Source organism: Paralichthys olivaceus, chromosome 17, assembly GCF_024713975.1.
Source record: "Paralichthys olivaceus isolate ysfri-2021 chromosome 17, ASM2471397v2, whole genome shotgun sequence".
NCBI classification, from domain to species: Eukaryota; Metazoa; Chordata; class Actinopteri; order Pleuronectiformes; family Paralichthyidae; genus Paralichthys; species Paralichthys olivaceus.
This window is the reverse complement of record NC_091109.1, coordinates 5156979-5181570: the sequence shown is the minus strand read 5'-3', so window position 1 is coordinate 5181570 and position 24592 is coordinate 5156979. Positions and strand designations below refer to the sequence as shown.

Below are 24592 nucleotides of genomic sequence, written 5' to 3'. Positions count from 1 at the left end.
GTGGAACAACATTAGAAGGGATTATTGTTCCTGTTTGGAATAATCAATCCTCAGACATCCATAGAGTCACCAATAATGAAGCATTCATTAACAGGGATTAGAGCAATAGTCAAGTTGCAGATGAGGACAGTGGTGTTTCTGAGGTAATGGTGGCTTTGGAGAAAAAAGTGGGAGGAGAAATGTCCCACACACAAAAAAACTGTACACATGCCAAGTCCAGGACACTTAAATTAGAGGGGTGGCAAAGCAATGAGGCATGTTTGAGTGTTATTTTCAGACGTGACCTCATACAGTTGTAGTCCTGTCAAGTTGTGCCATTTTGGAACTTCAGGCTGAAATAAGTGGGACACACTGCTGACTTGAAAACTTTTTCAATTTACTCAAATATTGCATCAAGCTGAAAGTCAAACATTCAAGAAGTGCCCAGAGGTGCCACTCCTGTCCGCCTCCAGGGCGCAGGTGGAGCAGCCATGTCCACTGGCTCCGCAGCGAGCGACCCTGAGGACTATGAGACGTGTTACAGAAGAGGCGCAGACCCTCTGGGGAGGGCTGTGAGGAAAACTACCTGCTACAACCCTCACCCATACTCGGACGAGGAGCCGGAGGACAAGCAGGAGCGCAGGGTCTCCAGGGCGCACCAGAGGGAGGCGCGACAGACGCAGAGAAACGCGGCCAACGCCAGGGAGAGGGCGCGGATGCGAGTGCTGAGCAAAGCTTTCTCCAGGCTAAAAACCAGCCTGCCCTGGGTACCGGCGGACACCAAGCTGTCCAAACTGGACACGCTGCGACTCGCCTCTAGCTACATATCTCACCTGAGGCAGCTCCTGCAGGAGGACCGCTTCGAGAACAGCTTTGCGCGCCCAGTCAGTCTGGTAGGAGGATATAACTTTGTCTATTCGATTTGATTTCAATTATTATTATTCCCAACATAGCAAGCATGCAGATTGAGAACGTGAAATGACTGTTTTAAAGTGAAAAAGAAGTGATATCTCTACAGATCCGTTTCACAAAAATTGGAAATCGGAAATGACCACTGTGTTTTGGTGTTTGTGGAGAGTTGTTTTGACTGATGAACCTGTTGTGTTCTGCTTTGACAGACGTGGCCCTTCATGATGACAGTCCGCTCAGAGGACCAGGACATCTCCACTTCTGCTGTTAGACTTTGTGGAGCTACAGCGTAGAGACTCTGGGAGCTGGAGTGAGAGGAGATGATACAGAAACATCCAGTTCTCTGCCATCTTTGAAAATACTGCTCCTGTGGCCTGTGTGCATGTGTGGCCCAGTGCACTGAACTCTGGAACTTTATTTTGTTGAGCATGTTTACAATGAGTGTGTAACCTCGTGTCTTCATTTACATTTGATTTGTAAATTCTGGATTTGGGTTGTATGCCGTTTATTATTAGAAAGTATATTTCTGCAGATCTGTGTGTTCCCATCCTGTGTGTGATGTACAATAGAAGTTTTTGTATTCCCGTATTTTTGACAGGTATTTGAGTGCAGTTAAGTATGTCCTGTTTTGCTATTAGATTTGAACATATCAAGCACCATAAGGCCCTCATGTGCAGCAGTGATGGATCTATTTATTGTGTTTTATGCTTTAAAATGTTTGCTTTTCAGATAAAAGTTTGGTAACACTGATCACCCATGTTTTTCCTGCTCTTAAACTTAGAGTTTCTTTATTTTCCCATTTAGCATCATGTGTTTACATCCTGCATACATCAAACTGTCTGAGTCACAGGGCGCAGGATGTGATGTGATTGGAAATGAACAGTCTTCAGCTCCATGATCCTTGATGGTTTAAATTAAATGTGGCCAATAGCTGCATCATTCATATGCAATGAAATAAAATTGGCTTTTTGTTATTTGTTCACTTTGAGGCTTATTCTTCACTGCATAAGCTTATGTTCATTTTTCTTCACTTAAAAAGTGCACTTATATATACATATATATATATATATATATATAGCGAGTATATATACTTATAATAGTACCACACACACCATTGTGATATTTAAATGTTGTTGACTTGAAATTCATGGCTTTAAGGAAACACAAAACCTAAATAAGTTGAAAATAAAATATAAAGCAACAGCCACAAAAACTGGGGAAAAGTTCAGGGTAAAGCTGAAGTTCTCTCTCACACACACACACACACACAAACACACACACACATTGTGCGTGCACAGTCACACACTCAAGAACATTTGCACACATCTGACTGACAAAGAGAGAGTGGCTGTGACAGTGATCTCTTGACCTGTAGGAGTCCTTTAATGCAGTTAAACCCCAAAATGATGTGAGTACAGATGGATGGAAATCCAGGGCTGGCCAGTCTGGTGGGACAGACCAACAAAGTGCTTCAGAAGCAGACGAAGAGAGGAGAGGACGAGTTTTCATCAGGTTCATGTGGAGCTGCAGCTGTCGGTGTGTTGGTGAGTTTCCCAGAACTCTGAAGCGCTCTCCTGGGACAAAGCAGCCACTCTGCTGGAGCAGGACAGCTAATGAGCTGCCTTCTCACACTCAGTCTCAGCTCCTCTCCGCTGCCATCCACTTCCGATGAGGCACCTGGGGAAAGCTACTTGCAAATGTCCAACGTGCATCTTGACTGCGTCCAAAATGAGGCCCCATAAATCAAAAGGTGGCATGTCAGCAACATGATGGAGTTGGGGACTGGCTCTGCTGCAGTTAGTTGATCCCAACTTTCAGATCTCAGACGTTTTACAAATGAAGCCATAAAACCAAAAGTAGTTTGTGCCAATTTGTGCCAAGGCCGACATCAAACACTGCTGCAAAGCAGCACAGTTCTGCTGTGGCCACTTCATCTCACCTCTTGCAGTTGATGATGATACATGAGTGGCATCTAGTGGTGAGGAATGTGAACACATGGAGCAGCTGACCCAAGAGGACTTTAAAATAACATCCAACGCTCTGTGTCTCTTCTTCTTTATGTGGAAATAGACTCTATGGATATCAAGTGTGACCCTGCAGTGACAAATTAAAGGTAATTATCAGTGTTGCTGAGTTACAATTACATCCCAACCAAGTGCTGGTGCAGCACTGAATATCATTGTTTATGTCATTCTTTAAGACACTAAGAGTGTTGAGGCTGTAAAACTCACAAATATTGTTATGATCAATTTAATTATAATTTTACTGTATAAAACTTTATTTTAAGTATGTAAATACTTTGAACTGGTACTGGGCGTGATACTAATGCAACAAGCTACATGCTACACTTGAAACAAGTGTGCTGATGTTTCACGCTGCAGAATTTGCACTTGCTTTAATATAAAGAGACATCATGATTAGTAGTGTATGATTCTACAGGTGGAGACATCGTGATGTTAATTGAAATAAGATGCTAATTATTATATATATATATATAAACCTATTATTATTATTAGTAGGAGTAGTGGTAGTAGTTTTGTTGTTGTTGTTGTTGTTGTTTTTATTGTTATTATTACATCATGACAGGTCAGAATATCACAATTTGAGCCCTTAATGAACATCTTGATTTTCAAGAACCATGACCCATTGTGTCCAGCAGAGGTCACCATATCTTCACTGTGGACATTGGGCAACATGGTCACAACAGAGTGAAGCACTTTCCTGGCAACATGACGTCTGTATGATCACCTAATGTGACTTACTCAACACACTCTCTTTAAACAAATACATGAGTATTGATGTTTATCTAAAAGATGTTCCAACAACAGTGTATCCGCCCGTTTGCTTCTTGTGGGATTTTTACATGATTATAGTTTAGTTTTTTTTAAAAATCATAATTTCCTTTTTCTCCATCTTTTTCAACGAACATTTTCAGATATTAAATTAGAGGACGCTGGACATTTCTTTGATATAGAATCATATTACCAGCCGTCGAAGGTCAGCTCAGTTAAACCTTCTTTGGACTTGGGACAACTGAAGCAATTTTCATTTGTGGAAGAATTTCCCTGAACAGGAAGATATTACAGATCCAAAGCCAACATCAGGGAAAGCTTCAGAAACACTAACTATAGGCCTTACCGCCTCGGAGCTTCCCAAACCCACTTCTGACATGTTCGTTATTCAATATCCAGTCACTCAATACTACTAATGAGTAAAAGGATATGCAAATCCCAAAGTATTTTAATCAAGTTGGCCTAATGCATATATTTCCTCATGAGGAGATTAGTTCCTCTCCAGAGTCCAGGCTTTGTTTAGAAAATGCATTCTTTCCAGGTATGAAAATGTTGACCCCCAAACTCCAAGCTGTCGTCCTAAAATAGACATTTAAAGTAACGGAGGAGGTGTTGCTTTTCTGGAACATGCTGTGATTGTGATCGTTTTGCAACATGGATGTGGGGATGTTGTGTTTTGATAACAGGCAACAATCAGTGGAACATGAACAAGAATGTGCCCATGAACTCAGTTTAAGGAAACATGCAACAGATCCAAAGCTGGACTTGGATTGAAGGAAGTATTCATCCATCCATCACCCACTATTGCTTATCAATAGGTTGCCAGCGTATCACAGGGCGGACATACACAGTTGCCACTTACATGCATGTAGCTGCACACAAAGGTTAACCACCATTGTTCATGTGCGTGTATGTGTGTGTGTGCGCGCAAGTACATCTGTCTGAGTATTTATACACTTATTCTTTTTAAGCACATCATGTTAAATCTATGTAGATTTCAACTTTTTGCTGTTATAGAGTGGAAGAAGTTTTTTGTCTCATCTGTATTTTCACTGATGCTACATCCTGTGTGTGTGTGTGTGCGTGTGTGTGTGCGTGTGTGTGTGTGTGTGTGTGTGTGTGTGTGTGTGTGTTTGTCTATGGCGTACAGGATTGACTCATATCAGGCTTCAGCTACACAGTTATCACATTTTAGAAAGTTTGATTTCTTGTTTTTTGGCCTTTTAATTGGATTTTGAATACAAACAATACAGTGTATTTTCCAAACTATCTACCTGTTATATCTGATATATTAATCAGGCGATCATTACAAAGTAAACATCCATGTCAGGTATTAAAAATGCCTCCAAAATCTAAATGTCTTGCTGTTTCGTCCGTGATTTTGTTGCTTTGTGTTTTTAAGCGTAATCCATGTGTGTGAGTGAGAGAGAGACGGAGGCAAAGACACTTCCTGTTCCTCTGTGGAGATGACACACTCCTCTGTTAGATAGGTGATTGGGTTACAGTGCGGGACTGGCAGCCTCCTCTCAGGAGAGAATGGAGGCTTTTTGTGGCAGGATGAGCTGGACACTCTGAAAGGGAAGGTCGAGCCAAACGGAGACGAGGAGGAGAGGAAGACGACGGGAAGGGAAGATGCATAAATTGCCGTGGACGGGTGAGGACGCCGCGAGGTGGGGAGGGCTGACGAAACAACATCCTCACATGCGCCCCCCCGGCCTCTTCCTCCATTGTCTCCTGAACTGGGAGACAGGTGAATATCTCTACCTCTGTTGGTTGGAGATGGAGCTGAACTACTTGGGTGGTGTCCTGCTTGCCCGAGAGAAACCGATCTTAGCGTTTGCTCTCGGGGCATGTGGAGCTATCCGGGCCCTGTTTACAAGCACTGGGCGGTGGTCCTCTGGCCTATTATCATGTTCTCGCCTTTCTGTCTCCTGCAGAAAGACATTCACACCAGCAGTGTACTTTCACCCGGCTTGTTTCACACACACACTGACTACATGTTTCCCTTTTGTCTACGTGTGGTGTGCTCTTGCAGGTATGCAAACACACATATGTACGCACAAAGGTTAGGAATTGTGTCATCTGTGTCCCAGTGAGTGGACATCTGTCGAGACATTAAAAAAAATATACAAAAAATAATTCAAATTGATATCCAAGTAAAATGGATTTTTGTTGAAAGCATTCTTCATTTAAATCACATGAATAATATTAGGTAAAACTTTGAGATATCAGATTAATGATTGAAAGAGGATTATCAATATTTATTTATTTTGGAATGAACTCCTGCACACTGTCTTACTTCGGGACGTTTGTTCCACTTGCTTTCCTGTGACTTAATAGATGTGCGAAAGGATTTTTCTGTTCTGATTTATTTATTTAAAATATCACTTCATTCAGTTTCGTTAAACTCAATGAAAATCTCAACACAAACTGATACTTGGACTCCGGCCTGTATGTTTCACCTGAATTAGGTCAGAAGAACTTGTTTTGAGACACGGTTTCAAACTCAAAAAGAGCCGGTTCCACCGCTGTTCCAATCCCCCCCCTCAGGTGCCACATTCTGCCCAAGTTCATCTTCTGACATTACAAAGACGGCCACAACCTGACAATGGAGATAATATTTTCCCTTCACAATGGCTCTCAGTCTCTGCTCTGGGGCGAAGGCTCAGTCGCTGTAAGTAACCTGGGTTTTCCCATCCCTGTCAGACGGCGGCCCAGCCCAGTGGAGAAATGAGTCCCCAGGTTGCTTGAAGGCCCAACCTGTCAGCGGTCCAGAGGGATTAGCCATTCACAGCCTCCATATTGTTCTCCGGGCCACAAGGGCTGCATGGGGCTCGGCCCTTTGTCATCAACTCTGTTGTGAACTTCTAGTGGGGCAACAAAAGTGTAACACACCTGCAACTGTGGATTAGAAGTTTTTTTTCTTCTCTCTTGTCTTTTTTGTCTTTCTTTTCTGACACATTGCCCGTGGCAGAGTTGGCCACATCAAAAGTGCTTTCACACAAAAAAGAAACGAGAAAAAACTGTCTTTCCTTGGTAACGCCCAGAGCAATGGTGGACAACACATGGAGAGAAGAACTTTTTCTTTTCTTTTCATCGAGGTGATTTTGGTAGATGTGCAGGCGATCATCTAAAATAAATGCGTCTTTCATCCAGGGTGCTTTTATTCTGGAAGATTGATAAATAGTTTTAGAAGGGATGCATCATTTTGATCAAGCTAATGACTCATATCAAATGTTTTTACAAGTCCAAATAAATGTCAGGAAGGATAGCTTTCCTCAACATCCGTCTTATTTTGACAGCCTCCTGCACCACCTTTAACCCTGTTCAGAAAAATATTCTGTCATGCGTCTCCGATGGCGGCATACGAGCAACTAAACCTCAAATCCAACCGTTCTTCTAAGAGGCCTGAACTTTGCATGACCACACCAGAAATCAAAGTGATTTCACGGTTATCATGCAGAACGTGACGCCCGAAAAGATTTCAGAGGGAACGGGAGAAATTTATTGAGACGTGGTCACTTTTCTTGTTTACTGCCTCTGAAGTCAGCGGAGTCGGCACAGGTGCAGCGTGGGTCGATGTGGGTGTTTCACATTTTGAGAACAGAGGCCAAGTAACTGATTTTTGTGCAGTAATGATCCTTACCTTTAATTAATTGCTTTTCAAAGACTTCCTCATCATTACATTCCCACAATTACTCTTTTTAATGTGACTGAACCTTCGTGCTGATTTAAAGTGAAGTGTTGTAAGACAGAGGAAGCTTCAAGTCTAATTTATGATGCACCGTAAGGAAAACAAACACACACACACACATCTCATACACAATCTTCACATATACAAAAATGTATCATCATTAAAATCATTTAACTTAAGAATTTGCCCAATATTTTGTTTTTAATGTTTTCCTTTGAGTGACAAAAGTATAAATAAGCTTTATTAATGTTTAAATTTAAATTACAGCAAATATCTGTAATTGAATTGTCTCACTTTTCTACCCTAAAAAGATGTGAATATGTGCATCGAATAAACTTTGGTTTTAAATAATGATGTAATTGTTTCGGTTTTTTTGTGTCTTTATGAGTGAAAACTTTTTGGAGAGAAAAGCCAGAGGAAAAAGTCGAGCTCTGTTGAAAGTAGCCTTTAGATTAGATATCTAACAACATTAGGCTCTATTCACCCTAATATTTCACAAAATGGAATAAAACAACATTTTAAAGTGAGACCTTTCTTGACTGAGTAGCTAAAGACAATACACCCTGCAAAAAATTGTAATTGTCCCTTTAGGGTAATTGTTAAAGGCCCTCAATCAGGCTGTATATCCTCAGGACTGGTTTTATTGTGCATCCAATTCTAAATATCTGAAGAGGGGATTGTCATTATGGCACATGATGGTCTCTTTGGGCCGACCCCAGGGTCACCATCATACACCAAGACACAGCTGACAGCGACACTCAGCCAGTTAACGCTGCTTGATGGATCACCTGTGCGTGTAAGCATGCAAGTGCACATGCAGGTTTGTGTGTGTGTGCGTGTGTGTGTGTGTGTGTGAGTGTGTGTGTGTGTGTGTCACCCTTGAGAGCCTCTGTGGCCGGATGGTGTATCGGATGGCACGTTAATTACTCAGCCTTCAAAAGGGGGCTGTCCTGGGTGGGAGTGAGCGGACGGCTGATGGCTGTGTGGTGGTCAGAGAGGCCGCCCCTGGGGAAGAGGCAGAGTGATGGGGGGGGGGGGGGGGGGGGGGGGGGGGGGGACATGTGGAGCTCTGCATTCATACCCAGTGATCACACACGTCAACCACTCACACAGGTGAACAAGCAGAAAGGTGGATTTCAATCTCTCTCTGGTCGTGACTGTTCTGTACGTAATTGCTTTTGGAAATGTGACACATTAGTTTCTGCAGACGTATAAAAAAAAAAATATTCAACTCAGATTTTATAATAATCACAAACATATTCTTATATTTCTGATTGTGTAAACCTGCAATGCTTATAATAATAAGGTGTACAACCAGAATGCTCTTTTATAAATATAATATGTAACAATGCTTCTTTAAAATGATTTAAACCCATGTTATATATTTTGTTGACTTGTGTACTTACATTATCTGAGGTAACGAGACATTACATTTTTTGGTCACTACACTAATCTAACTGTAAATATCTGGTTCCTAAACAGGAAATGCTCCACTGTGCTAACCAGCAAATCCCTGGTCTTGGCTGCTGTTAGAGTGGATTCATGAAAGGTTTATGGAATTAGATAAAATGTTTTATTGTAAGTGTAATCAGCTTTAAATGCTGCGTCTTTATTTGTACAAGTGTGTATTTGTCTTTGTGTATTTGAGTGTGTGGTAGCAGTTTTTTTTTTCTGTAGCCAACAAACAGAAGGACAGTCAAGATGGACACCGGCCTTTGACCCCAGCTGACCTGGACCCTCCCCCTCCTGTCCAACTTTCTGCTCCCCCATCACACATCCACAGAGCTTAGAGCTTCCCAAAGCCCCTCTCAGACCCCCTTCTTCTGTCCGTCAGATCAAAGCTTCCCAGGGGTTGAGAGGGACCTGACCCGTGGGAGAGGCGGAGGACCCTGCTGTTTGGCCAGTCGGCGGTGTGGAAAGAGACAAACAGGCAGCTCCAAGGACGGCCGGCGAGCCCCGCGGGCTGATGGGAGCCCTGAATCCACAGAGGTTTCTCAAGGCCACGCATGACAGGGGAGGTCGTTTGTTCTGTCATCGTAGAAAGACGTACTCAAACACACACTTGAAAAGACACACGCACACTGTTTCTCTGGCTGTCTCTTCCTTCCTCTCTGCATCAGTGAGACGAGCACACGCTCTCCTCTAGCACTCCATCACAGATGCAGTGCTAGAGATGGTTGTGTCACATGGGTGCCATGCAGACGTTGTTCATCCATCATCCTTCTACTGCTCTCTGGGCCGATGACATTGATTAATATGTGATGTGTTACGGAGACACAACGAATATCAGGGACAACTCTTCTTCCATTGTTTATATATTGGAATTCAAAAAGCAGATATATATTTTATAATGATATAGTTACCAGTTAAGTCTTCTAATACACAAGTTGGGTTTTTTTTTAATTAAAATTGGAGTGATTTTGGAGCATTGATTAGAAATATAGAAGAATACATCATCTGCAAAAAAAATCTGTCAAAAATCTCAAGTTTATTTTAAATATTTTTCATTATTCTATGGAAATGTTCAAATTTTTTAACCTCGTAATGCATCTCCTTTGCACTGTAGATATTCCAGCAGCCTGAGCCTGCAGTGGCATTGATTAATCAGTGTGATAATGAAGACAAGCCACAAACCCTGGTGGGTGTGTAATCACTATAATCATTTAATAATTATGTTGTATTCATAAGGAGCTGATGTTTAATGATCTGTTTACCCACTTTATCCCCACTTGATTAGATCTAATCACTCCCTGGCAATACAATGTTTTTTTAAATAATTACTTGTAGCTCTGGTGAATTCATAATTAGCTCTTTCCTCTAAACTGAAGTGTAGGAATCGTGATGCCTCATTTGCATCTATATTGCAAGGGGAAAAAAAAGAAAAGCAAATGATATCTGGTTTCAACAATCACTGGCTTGTGTTTCACAGTCTCTCTTCGCTGACGACCATAAAATACACTTTTGCAACATGAAATTTTCCTTGAAATCCCACAGACACCTGATGCTTGTTTGAGCCACTTCAGGCGTCTCGTGCCGGCCTCCTCCATGTTTTTATGAAGCACTGTGCAGTTTGTTCCCTCTCTCTGCCCCCTGTGCCTCTGGTGTGCAACAAAAAGATCCACTGTGGCACCGCTCACTGGCCTCCCCCCCACGCTTCCCTGTCTCGTCTTCGGTTTACAAGGTGACAAAGCTCGCCGCAGTGTCTCGGTGCAGCTGGCATCCCCAGTAAATGGGGGCTCCCACGTGATCTATCTGCATGGCGCTCATGTTATCTCCAGTGAGGGCATTTAAAGCTCTATGTCTTTTCCACATGGTCCAGACTCCTTTAATTGTCCTGCCCTGCCTCAGCTGTGACTGTGAACGCCCACCACTCTGGTTTGTTACGTGGGAACCAGGACGGAGGAGCACAGAGTCTGCACCAGAGCTGCACATTTCTCATATGTACTAATCCACGTGTATTTTTTTATGACTTAATTATTGATTATCAAAATATATAAATATAGTTTCTGTATTGGCACTGGGGATTCCATCCATATACACTTTATATTTTTATTTTCGTTTATATTTTTCTATGCTTAAGACTTTGGACTGTTTTATATTTTTTATATATATATATATATATATATATATATATATTTATTCTATTGTACTCTATAATTTATTGCACTGTTAATTTTGGAGCAAGCTGGCACAAGAATTTACAGTCTTGAGTATATACCGTAATCTTGACAAAATGATGTCCATGGCAAATTAACCAAAATCATCGGCAAAAAAACAATGCACCATGTGTAGGGATTTTTTTAAACATCAACTTTAAGAAAGTAGAGTATTTTTTTGGGTTGGACTCCACTGGAATACACCATATACACAGATTGATTCATTTTCAAATTTATTAAGAAGATTTTCTTACATGCTTGTAATGTTCCATTTCAAAACGTCTGGTTAAAACTATCCAGTATTGTAGCAATAATTTTTTTTATGGCGCAATAAATATTTTATTCATCAATCCTAACTTGTTAATCATCTGGTGACCTGTGAGATTTAGTTTGTGACCTCCTTGAGTCTTGACCTGCAGATAGGCAATTACTGATTTAGGCCATATTCTATTCTTCATTCGACCACACACACAAAGTGATCCAAGGAAAACAAGACTAAGCAACCTAGTTGTTTACTTTATTTTATAAAAATCAAGACTTTGGCGAGATTTGGTACGTGCAAACACCCATGCATATATCTTTAAGAGCAATAGGGCAAATTTCAGTGAAAAAAGAAAAGTTCTCCCTAACAAGAAACACCCAGTGCAGTGTTCATTTGATACCGCAGCCTCAGCTCTGCCTGTGTCAGGTCCTCACTGGCTCTGAGCAGAATGAGAAGGTGAGACGCTCTGATAGGATCAGCCAGAATGACCTTTTCACTCCTCACCTCTCTCTCCTCGCCTGCCCTCCCCTCACCCCTGTCCACCACCACCACCCTCCACCACCACCACCACCATTCCTTCCTGGCACTGTTGGCGCTGGGTGGCACCCAAGAGCCACTCGGCTGGCGGGTGTAGGGTTACATCAGCCCAGGCCTCGGCCTCACATGTTTTAACAATTTCCTCCATCCTCTGTGAAATTATGCAAATATTTTAGTCCAGTTTCCTCGAGTCTGGAACACCAATTAAGAGTGTCTGTTTGGTTTTCATGACAGCTGCTGAGGTGGCTCGCAGACAGACAGGCCTCGCGCTGGGGGTGAAGGGCTCCCAACCAAGGACCCAGATGGAAGACATGCAGATACACGGGAGGCTGCAGCGCACATGGAGAAGTGCTACTGATGAGGTGAGATCGGGGCATATAAAGGGGGAGTATTTTATTATGAATAGGTTGAAAAGAGACGTGGGTGCAATGGAGAAGGGATACTGACATGAGGAAGAAAAAAATAACACTCGACAACAAGGACAGACGGAAACAAAGATACCGAAAAGGAAAAAAAGGGAAGGGAAGTCAAGGACAGAATGGACGGGGAATTTTTATTTTCCAAAGCTAACATAAGAATAACAGACCCTTGACTTTCGTGTGTGTGTGTGTGTGTGTTTTAAAGGAAACCTCCTGTGGGTGGTTTTCAGCACAATGACAGAACAGAGGCTTATCAAACTGCCATGATGATGTTCCAATGCTGCTCCTCCAGCAGCAGGTAAGGTCATATCTGCTATTACAGCCCTTTAAAAGCACCGCCAGTAGCAGGAGGTCAAAAGAATTGAAGCTGGCAACCACTGGGAGTACGAGCCACGTCCTGTATTTCAAATCAACCCTGATTCAGACCAGTACGCTGTCTGAATTATTTGTATTCTGTTTGTGTCTTTCACCTTCTTCCATTTCTGCAAAGCCTAACTTTTGGTCCTGTCCTGCACAGAAAAAAAAACTTGATCTGAGGTCTAAAAGGCTTCGACGTCCACCACTGGCTCCAGAAACTCTCCGTCGTGCTGGAGAATTTGATCCAGGGGATTGTGCTGTCTGGATAAAAGTTCACAGCGCTCTGTAAAGGGGAATGGATTGAGGTCACGGCACTAAAGCATCTCTCTCAGTTCAAAGGTGGACACGAACACGGGTCTTGAGGAGAGATTCATCTTGGTCAGGAGAAAACCTCTTGAAAGTAATACATGTAATTGCACTATGGAGCGTGACAGACCATATCATTATTAAATGGTATAGGCTATTGTTAAAGGAAATAAGAGGGAGAGGTCAGACTTGATGTGAGCCGCTTTATTGTGACATTTGAGACGAGGCCTTCGCTGATGCTGGTGATAGATGTAGGGTTCGCTTTGATGAGTATTTTATGTTGACGTATATGTTTATACATCTGATATATTCATTAACAAAATGTTAAAAAGACAATTCATAAAGAGCCCAACGCTTGTGGAGCAAAATATAATTCAAAATGTTTGGTGTGCAAATTTATGTTAATCTGTTTAAACTGTAGTTTGGCATTAAATTAAGGTGGAAAATGCAAAGTAAGCTATCAAACCAATTAAAAGTTCAGTGTGTACAATTTACTGATATCTAGTGGTGAAGTTGCACGTTGCAGCTGAATACCTGTCATCTCACCCTCCCCTTCCAAACATGAAAAAGAAGCTGTGATAGCCTTCAGTTGTCTTAAAAACTCAAAAGGTTTAGTTTGTCCAGTCTGGGCTACTGTGAAAAAACATGGTGGCCTCCATAGGGGGAAGCCGCTCCTAATGTCAATATAAAGTATTTAAATGTAAAAGGCCCATTCTGTGGTAAAGAAAACAACAATTCATACAATTTAGATAAAACACACTGAAAACATCATTAGGATTGTTTTATATAAAGATACTGAACCTAAGATATGAATGGATGTGTAAGAAACATGCTGAATATAAAAGTGCTAAATGATTGTGTGTGTGAATGGGTGAATGAAGCCGATATTGTAAAATGCTTTGAGTGGTTGATAACACTGGAAAAGCGCTACATAAATACTGTCCATTTAAAACCACAAATTATCCTTTTTACTTTGTATTTTAAAGACATATTAGTCACTGCAGGAGTTTTACATGTGCAGATTTTGTTAATATGCTCCATCAGGATATGACAATACTTTCATCAAGTTCTCAGCTACAAAGAAAATAGATGCATTTACCAAGATCTTTTATTATTTCCTTAAAGCTTTGAAGATCCCAGCATAGCCAAGAAGTTCCTGCAACTTTGGCTCAGCTCACTCTGTTCATTTCCCCTCATTCAGTAGCTGTCGGTTTCTTCATCCAACTCTTTACCTCGTCTGCCCCTCACCACCCCCTTCATGGTATTTCTCCCTCTCTCTACCCCACCACCATTTCCAAACTCTCCTCTCTGCGGTGTCTCCCAGAGGTCTTAGCGTGGCCGAGCTCTTTCTGCTCCAGGTGGTCTGCAGCCAGCCACCTGTGTTGTCTTTGTGGCGCTGTCATCTGTCTCCGGGCAGGCTTTGTGGGGTTGCCAGTGTGAGGACAGGCCTGGTGAGCACCGATGATGGAGATAGTGCTTTCTGGTGCTGCTGCTTCTCCCAGAGTCTCACAGGACTTAAGTCTTAGTGCCGGACACAAGGAGCAATGTTTACACCCCCACTGCCGGTCCCAGAGAGGAATCCTGGGAAAATGTTTTTACTCATGATTGCTCCCAGTGTGATGTTCTGTTTCAGGATGGATGCTGAAGTATTAAAAAAAAGTTACTGAAGTCCATCCGTCCAAACAACAATTCAAAGTTGAAAATCAGAGAAATGGTGCTGATCTGAGGAAGTTCATTTTTTTTGTGTGAACTTGACATGTATATATGTGTGAGGGGATAATTTATGTAAAATAACTTAAAAATAATAAAAGTAACCTTTATGAAATTATAAATCCAGATTTTCTTCTGGCTTGTCCAAAACTGTCACACAGATGATCACATAGATGACATGAAATGATTCTAACCTTATAGTTGCTTATGTTTAGTTTAGTAATATTTCTGGTATCCTTACCAAACACAACTAATTAAAAAGATTATGCAGATTTGTTTTTTGTTGTTTCAATCAATCAATTATCACAGACGTCATTTCCATAAGCTCAAAGCTTCCTCTTGAATTATTTTTGAACAGCAGTAAAACCAAAAATAGTTGAATAAGATGAACACATCCAGAAGAAGATTAGCATGCTTGCTTTAGAGATATCAATATTGTCATCTGTTTGGAAATACATGTGTTAAAAATTCCTACAAGGTGCTCTTTGGTGCAGGGGGGATAGGTTATGACTTTAACAAAGTTCCTATTGGATATAATGCGACAGAGACTCAAATAGTCTCCAGTGAAATGTTTGTCTGTTCCTTATAATTAAACTATTATTGTTATTTTTGTTTTTATTAAACTCTGTGCCATTAAAGATGTAATCAATATGATTGTTGCCCAAGTATACACTGCTAGGAAGTATCTCAAAGGTAAATGTGTGATTCAAAGACAACACTCAATTACTAAACAAAATAAATTGATGACTGCTTGGAGGTCAGAGTTTAGGCACTTCTTTATTTACCATTACACCACTGGATATGCTCAACATCCCAGGACACCCTCCTCCTGCTCCCCAACGCCACATATTCAGAGTTTTATTTACCCCTCATCCGGAGAAGGAGAGTGTTGATAAATGACGGCGCTGCGCCCTGGGACTCTCCTGTTTAAGGAGCGGCGAGGCGATTTATGGGCGCTCTCTCGCAGGCCTCACTGTGATTAATCGACGCCGTCCTCCGCGGCCACAGGCAGGGCGGGGGCAGCCGGCCCTCCACTGTTTGGATAGGGAGATAACATCAAAGCGGCCTGCTGCTTGTGTTAAGAAAATACTGCATTCTGGGTCAGCGCAAATGAATCCACGGAGGACCTTGAAACTGTTTTTAATGGCGTACCCATCGATATATTATCACTCCACAGATTTTTTTTGCGCAGAGGTCACGTCATGACATCTGCAAACGCCTTTGTTCCCTCAACCCCAGAGCTTCCTCCAGGCCACGGTTGACTGTGATGATTTAGCTGTTTATGTTGGGTCACATTTATGAATGGAGGAGATCACAGGGTGAGTGTATTGTCAGTGAGAGTTAACACAGAGAGCCTAACTGTTGCAGCACCAATAACATTAATTACTTTTCATTACTTAGACATTAATTATAGTGGCTTCCTGACCCATAAACTCCCCCTGGTTATGACTTTAGGACTTTAAATCCTGACTTGAAGTTTCATTTTCACCTCTATCTGTCAACACTCATGCAAATTTGAAATGAGGAGTGGGGGGTGTGAGCCTCTGAGATATTTACCTGCCCTGTGTTCCCCTCCACACCTGCACCATTGATCTCAGATCACACTGATGAGCTGGATGCTTCGGGGCTCACACCGCCACTCTTTTGATCTCAGAGTGACCTGCTCACCACAAGGCCCCAAATCCGTCTCGTCTCATGTCAGATTTTCAAAAAGAGTTTGTCCCCTGGAGATGATGCTTGTTATATTCTTATAATCTGCTATTACAGAAAACAACAACAAACTAAATCCTTCCTTTATTTGAATGGACTAACTTTATTACTGGAGTCTGGTCTGTTTTAGGTAAAGTAGTCAAGGACAAAACCCCTTTTTCTTATCTCATTTACACATCAAAATCGTTTCTCTCTTCCCCATTGTGAGAACACCATACTCCTCAAGCCAACAGGGAATCATTGGGCGAATTTCCGCTCTTTATTTTCTACTTCCAACTGCTTCCCGTGGTCTCTAAAAGGATGCCAATTTAGCTGAATTCATGGCTGAGCTGAAAGGCGCACTGTTACCTGTCCGCTGGGGTAGAACCTCTGCGGTGGCTGCCCTTTCCCATGCTTCCACTGCGGGACCTCCACCGCAGCCAGACAGAGGGGACACCTGTTCCCTTAGAGAGGCTGGCCAGCATCTGAAATCTCAGTGTTGGCCCCTGCCTATTGAGAACGGGCAGCACGATAAGGCCCCCGCACTGCGACTGGGCGGGGGAAACCTGAGGAGCGAGCAGGAAAGGGGATGCCTATAGCCAGATGAATCTGGTGCAATTTGCCAAAACACAGTGCCTCCCTCCTCAAGACGATTACCCACACTTGCAATAGAAAAGCCATTGTCTGGTAGCAGTCTCCACTTATCTGTGTATTCTTTATCGTAATGCAGAGTTATAATGGTGTGTCTGTGCTGCACTAAAGTTTAATGCAGGAGGGAGGAGGTGAAATGAAGTGTCCCTTGGTGTAAATCAGCACAATTATGGTCTGGTGGGGAAAACATTGGCTTCGTTTGGAAATACCTTTAACTCAAAATCATAAAGTGTTGGCAGAGAAACTCCATCACACTGTTTGAACTAGTTGTGAGTTTTTGGCTGCACTGTTAATATTCATATCCTAAAGAAATAAAGGAGCAGGGAGCTGGGATTTGAGACCCAAGAAGTGGAGCAGTCCTCATTGAAAATTATAATTCTTTAAAACAGTGGAAGAACAAGAACGTCCTATGTTTCTATCCTTCATCCTCAGTATAAACCAAACCCACTCCGAATGCCCAACTGTGTTCTGCCTGAAGAATTTTCCCTTTAGAAAAAGTTACAAGGGTCACGAGGGCGAACACGGTGCAGTTAGAGTTTGTCCAAGAGGTTTCCGCACAAGCCCCTCATCAAGCCTCATACCGTCTCCCTCCTCATACCATATATCAGCCTCCCCCGCTGTGGGTGAGTCACCCTACCCATACCAACTTTGATGTCCTGAAGATCCTGCAGCGTAATTCGTAATTGCTGTCCGACCGAGCTATAGTGCGGCCACATGTAGGCCCTAGCCAACTGTGATCTATAAGATTGTTTTAATCTCTCCAACTTTTTACGGTTCTCTCCTCACTTCCGATGCAGTAACATCTTGCAAGTGCACCCTTGCCGATATGGTTGAGTTGCATAAGTTGCAGCATAAAAATGTCATGCGCCTCAGCACTCAACTATGCTGACGATGGACAGGATGGCCACCGAGGGGCCATTACCGAGGCCTACAGGTCAACGTCTTTGTGCTGCTTTCAGAAGCCACGGGGAAATAAGCAGCAGCTCTGGTGGAAGTGAACAGTCTGCAAGGAGCACAGATGCATGATCCTGAAATCTTCAAAGATTTCTCATCTCTGACTTTCATTTTCAAACATACAGTGTGTGCTATGAGGACATATATGTATGATGGAAATGTCTTTGAAAGACAGTGTGACTTATAGAACAGCAAAGTTAAGTTTTAAACATAGTGTGGCCAGATGGATGATGCATTTCCACTTCCTCACGCTATCCAGAAATAAAGGAAAACACCACCATCTTGCAGTGCAAGAGGCTGCGCAGTAGAGGATGGACAACATGCTCGATCAATTGCAAGTCAGTCTCAGCAGTCAATCATAATGTTCCACCCTGCAAGCATCAAATAACTAACTAAAGCCAAACTTATCAGAAATATAAAAACTGCTTGATTGAAAGAAACATCTTTGATTTAATGTGTACTTTGACTTTTTACTTTGGTCCATCTCCCATCCATTAACATGAAGGAGGCGGGATTTAAGACCAATAATGCAGCCAGCCACCAGGTGGCTATAGAGGCACTTTGGCTGTACTGTTGGGGAGCAGTCCTGTCGTCCATCTTTATAAACAGTCCAATGATTTTAAACAACAAGATCTTTTGGAATAGCCCCCCAGTGATTTTAAAAGAGGGTTGTTTTGCTTTTTCCTGTGGTGCAGCCTCTCCAGTGGCTGTGGTTGATTTGAGCAGAGATATTTAAACAATATGTAGGCAATGACAATAAATCACATTAGAGTAAACATTTTCTCTGGCTTCATATAACCCCATCCTAGAAACCTATGGAGGAGTAAACACTCTATGAAGTTCACTTCTTCAATTTTTTTACCTAATACATATTATTTATGAATGTGGCTTTGAGCTGCTTGGTGCGGTTTCTCCAAAAGCACAGTCACATGTAAAAGCCATGTCTGTGTAGTTCAAAGTCTTGGCTTCCTAATTTACTCCCCCACCCATCTTTTGACTCAAAAAAACTCTTTTGTAGAAGCGATAGAGGAGGGCATGCTATTGGGGACAGTCCGTTAAGTTGTCCTCACCTTTCTGCCTGACCTGCACTTGGTTGAGATGTTTTCTAGCTGAGGCATCCTTCCTGCCTAAGATGTTGAGGGGTGATTTATGGCCTTAACATGTTGGGAGGGAAGTGCAAGGGCACACTCCGAGAATTATCGATCCTGGAAATCAGCAGTGAGGACAACGCAGAGAGACAGAGGCGGGGAGTCGGACAGAAGACTGACAAAGAAAGGGAGGAGAGGACTGAGGAGAGGACTGTGTGGTGCAGCAGAGGCCATTAGCCTCTTCCCCTTTGCAGGAGTAGTCCGGGCAGTGATGGGTGCTCTCCTGCAGAAAGAGGGAGGAGTGCATGGGAGGGAGGGGAGAGGAGGGTTCCTAATAGGATAACTCCCCCATTAACCCAGGGGAGCTGCCTTTCAGAGATGCTATCAATCCGAGCACACATCTCCATCATGCCTGCTGCGCTGTCGCCATTACAACTGCAGCGCACACAAACTCCTGGAAAGGCAGCGTCTGTCCATCATCCAATCACACAATACAGTACGTGAGTGAAATCTGCTGCAGAGGATTTGATAAAATTAGCTTTATCGTTGATCTCCAACGTAAGAAATAAAGAGGCAGAGTAGCAGAGGTGGTAATCGACTGCAGACGCTCTGCGTTTACATCATTCTAATATCCACTATGTGTTTACAGTGCAAACATCTGCGCGGTGCTGCCGAGCACTTAAGGAGCGCTGCCTCTAACAGGCAAAACGCACACTTGTTTTCTTTACGTAAACATCATCTCCATAGTGAGTGTATCATTTAAAAGGTAACTGACAGTGCTCATAAAACGTCATGTGATGCCATTTTAGTTCCCCTCGATTCAAAATATGATGTAATCAGCATCTAATTTAGTGTGTTTACTCTTTGCTCGCTTACAGTACGGCTGCTTTTTGCCAGACATTTCACTTGAGGGGGGGAAAAAAAGGAGATACTTTGATTGCAGAAAGAGAAAAAAATAGAAAGAGACAGAGCGAGAGGCAGAAATTGTTGAAATCAAATTTACTGTATTACTATTACATTTGAATGCAGCTTTGAAATGTCATAAAATCAAGCAGATAATATTTAAGATATATGTTTTTTGTCTCTACCTACTAATTCCACAAATGTTTGTCTGTATGGTGCACATGTTTCTCGTGAACCTTTCATCTAATTAACTTCGCATCTGTTTTGTTAACGGCCCAGAGAAGGTGCAGTGTTGACTTTGGTGCACTTTGATCAATATTAATAAAATATTTATATATATAAATATTATTCTAAACATTTAGTTTAATTTAAACAGGTGACCAGTAGCAGTCAGTGTGGGCAGGGCAGGCTGCGGACCAAGGTGTCTGCCTCCATGTCATTGGATAAACGACAGAAACAACTGGATCAAATCACGCAAGGTCATTTTGATGATTTGATTATTTCACCATATCAGACATTCACACGGTGACCTCCGTCATGAACACAACATTCATAGAATCACTTTCTCTTTTGCAAGTTGTTTTAAGAGTAAAAGCACAACTTTCATTTTGTTGTTTGAATGCTTTATATCAAGATGAATTGCAGAGCTTTTGTTTTGATGGGTTGTGAACTGGAGTCTGTAGATTGTGTCGATTGCTTAACAGACCTCTGAAATAGCTGACTTGTAATGTATGGAAAAATAACAGCAGTTCAGTGAATCATTCAAACTTATAATAGAAAACACACACGTGACCAGTAATTTTTCATTGCAGATAAACCAGGTAGGATGGACACAAGGTCAACAAACAATAAAAAGTGACAGTGTATTGTCGAACTGTTTGAGGAGAACTCACTCATGAATAATTCTGAAGTAGTTCTGGAACATCAACACAGCACAAGAGAACAGCCCATTCCAAACAGGTAGGTTTAGAAATGACACTGCAGGAGTTTTACAAAAGCAGACAAGTTCTTTGCTTCTTCAAAGTAGTACCCACTTTGATTGAATAAGCCCCTCACTCTATTGTTTATTGGAAATGCATGAAGAGCCAGTGTCTCCGGACACCTTGAGTGGATAACCATATGCTGTCACAGTAGACCAGACGCGCCTCATATTGAGAGCTCTGTTGACCTGGGAATTGTGTGGGAGGTGGAGAGCGGGGGTGGAGCGGCACGGGGGACTTGTGAGAGTTTTCGAGACGTACAAATCAAGGATTTAACTACTTCAGCCGTCTCTCCTACTCAAAAATGTATAGGGCCGTGTTCGATTGTGTTTGTGGTGGTGCTCAGCTCTCGAATTCCAGATATTTAAAAGGGGGAATCACAAAGTCCTGAGCTGTTTTGTGCATATGATGCTTTTTGAATGAGTGAGATGTACTGCCAAAGATGGACAGATGCAACAATAGATGGAGACAGAGAGACAGACAGTTATTGCAATAATGCCACGGGTCTTTATTGGGCCACACGTTAAATCAAATGCAGATGTTCATCCCCCTTTGACCAAAACCACATCAGCTGTCGCTCCCCTTGTTTCCTCCAGCCTCCCCAATTATTTCTCAATAAGCACAAACCAAAACCAACGATCAGTAAACATGCAGACTCCTCAGATTCCATCAACGTCAAGCCCTACGGACAACAAGCTGCAGCCCGGCCTCTGTTTGTGTATCTGGGAAACCCCTCTCTGGTTCTGAGGCAGGGCTATGCAGCTATGGCACGCTAGTTAGGGGGGAGAAGTGTTATTATGGTTTAACATGCCAGCAGTTTCTCCTCCTCATCATGAAACAAACCCACCAGCCTGTCAAACAACTGTTGTCTTCTCAGGGGAAGCACGTTGTCGTCTGCTCTGCAGAAGTCTTGCTCGTGGTTGAATGTTGTTACCGCAGAAAAGAGTTCGTTTGTGAAATAACAAAGCAACTAGGAACAAGAATGAGAATATGCAGCAGCGAGGGAGACTTTTACATAACATGTTCTCCTGTGCACTGCTCAAACTTTCAACAACTTAGATATATGTCATGCCAAACTATAGCAAGTGTGCGTCGATATGGCTCACATGTATCTGGCAGGAGGCTGAAGCTGTTAGATTAAAGGTGAAGCTAAAAATCATACAGCAACAACCTCCACAAATCCATTTCTACTTAAATTTTCATGGGAGATAGAACTTGTTCCCTTCCATTACTCTGACTATATGAAAGTGTAACGTATTCGAGTGTGCTGCATATTTAGCTCTCGCTCCCCCTAATGGTGCCCAATCAGTTCCACCAGGTCCGTTCCATTGGGGTAGGCGGCCTCTGCCCTGATTACACTGAATTGTGGGTATTTCCTGCCTCTAAGCCTCGCATATGGATTGAGTAAGGCAGTGGCTGAGGGACTACCGTTTCTCTCCACTACATCTTCATTTCTTTCTCTCTCTCATGCTTTTTTTCTTTCTTTTTTAACGGAAAAGCAAAACACTTTTGTTTTTTCTGGCTCGGCTGTCAAAATACTGAGCTGTGCTTGGCTCGGCGTCTGCCTGCATGTAGCCAAGGAAAATCCCATGAGACAAGTGTGGCTAAATGCAGTTTAATCCACATGATCACTATCCGTCTGTGGACTCAACCACACCTATTGCTGACCTATTGCTATGAGGCAAAAACATTTTCATTCAATATGTGTTTGCCGCTTTAGGATATTGATACCTTCAATACATTTAGGTCTTGCTAGATGTATACATGTATGTGCAATGATTAACTCTGTTTCACCATATGGGCTGTGGCCTGTTTTTAAGACATTATAAAACAGCAGGGTGGACACTTAACAAATCTAATAAGTTTTTCCCCCTAAAAACTAAATGATAACATCATCATGAAATATAACCTTCTGCTTTAAAATGGCATGATAGTAGCTGTAAATGACAATAAGCACATAAATGCTTTTAAAGCAAATATATTTTTTATAAATATAATATTTTTTATTGGAAAATACTCTTAGCCGAACAGTTATTGTATTATTTTATAAAAGCACAGATATGTGAGACAAACCTGCAGAAAATGGTGTCCGGAAGGGAAGTAAAGTGATGGCATGTCAGTGGAATCATATTATATCCAAGAAGAGCCAAAAAGAAAACCCCTCTCTGGTATTCCTTGTGACTTTTTTAACCTTCACACACATTATCTCCTCCAAAAGTGATTTTCTGTTAGGAGCCAAAAAGATTCTGGTTATAATCTAAAAAGGAATCTGCCTGAAATGTTAAAAAAAGGAGCCAGCTTATTGGGCATTCCATAAAACCATCATTGCTGAGTAAAAGAGGAAGAAGAGGTTCTGCAGTCAGCGCCAGCCTCCTTCATATCACATTAAAAAGAATCCACACGTACCAAATAATCGTACTGAGCAGTTTTGGAGGACTTCTCCTCCACTTTACAAATTTCCCATACTTATGCGATCCCACTGGACAGAGGCTTCATGAGCTCTTTTTGTGGGAGATTCTGGCATGTGATGCCGGTGCTTGTATGTTTGTATAAAACATTTTTTGGAATAGAGTGGCTCATTATTTTGCGCTCGAGTCTCACACACTGACCATGCTTCCTCTCCAATATAACCGCTGATAGAGGACAGATTGAGCTGGATTTTTCATGGTTTTACAAACTGTACGGTACCTGCAGGGCTGTTTGATTTGGCAAGATTACAGCTTTCACCTCGAGGTCGTATACCACTGAAGGAATGAAGTATTTTGATTGTTATTGTATTTGTATGTTTGGATGTCTTGCAAGTTAAATATATAAAATTAACTCTACCGAAGGACACACTGGGTTGTATATTGATTTCTAGCCTATGGATCTACACTGTAAATATACTTTTAGATATACTAAAATGGTTGTATGCATTTATTTATTTTCCACAATATTAGGGCTTGGGAGTCATTTTCACAATGTTGTCATTAAAACATGTAATATTAAAGATTAAAACATGCTCTTCCTTAAATGTCCAATTTGGGCAACTAAAGCAATGAAAGTCACTGGTAATACCTCCTGATGTTATATAACACTCAAAAGCACAAATAAAACTAAATATTTAGAATTTCAGTTTGCTTGGGAACATCAAAATAACTTTTCTTCTCTAGATGTCAAAACTCCAAAAATCTGAATTTCACTGGGTGATATAATGGTGCAGAGGCTAGTCCTGTTATGTGCTGGCGACCTGACCAGGATGTACCCAGCTTCCATCTCTCCATGAGTGGTTTAGATAATGGATGGATTTCAAAGTGGTCCTTTAATTGGGACTGACCATGTTGCTATGCTGACTATACATCCTGCTGATTATTTAACAGCTTCAAAGTTGCCATTTTATTCCTCAGTTAGTCTGCAGTGGTCAATAAAGTGTCAGACTGTAATCATATATCATATTTCTACATTAAAAAAATTGTTTCTGGGGTTACTGTATTAAATTGAGCATGTTTGAATGAAATAGTCCATCAGTGATTCATATAAACCTCATAAAATGTTGCACAATTGGTTTTCTTTTTAGTCCGGTGGGGAAAAAGGCAGTGGGATGTTTTTGTTTTTTTACAGTATGTGTCCTCAGCTGTTTGCAAAGCATTCTGTTGTCTTGCTTCCCTCTCTGACTCACTCTGCCATCCTGTGGTTAACAAAAGAGATAGTATGACACCTACTAAAT

General features: G+C 41.9%; 1 protein-coding gene across 1 annotated transcript; it reads left to right on the top strand.

Moving 5' to 3' along the window:
• Positions 1–258: 258 nt before the first annotated feature.
• LOC109629642 (musculin) lies at positions 259–1870 on the top strand. Its single transcript, XM_020087412.2, has 2 exons — positions 259–872; positions 1098–1870. Exons 1-2 carry the CDS (start codon positions 471–473, stop codon positions 1179–1181), a joined length of 486 nt encoding a protein of 161 aa, XP_019942971.1. The 5' UTR covers positions 259–470; the 3' UTR covers positions 1182–1870.
• Positions 1871–24592: the final 22722 nt, after the last annotated feature.

Bases quoted from the DNA above. Each gene is read 5' to 3' on its own strand.
- LOC109629642 (XM_020087412.2), top strand. From the start codon at position 471: ATGTCCACTGGCTCCGCAGCGAGCGACCCTGAGGACTATGAGACGTGT. The intron at 873-1,097 runs GTAGGAGGATAT...CTGCTTTGACAG, and splicing joins TTGCGCGCCCAGTCAGTCTG to ACGTGGCCCTTCATGATGAC.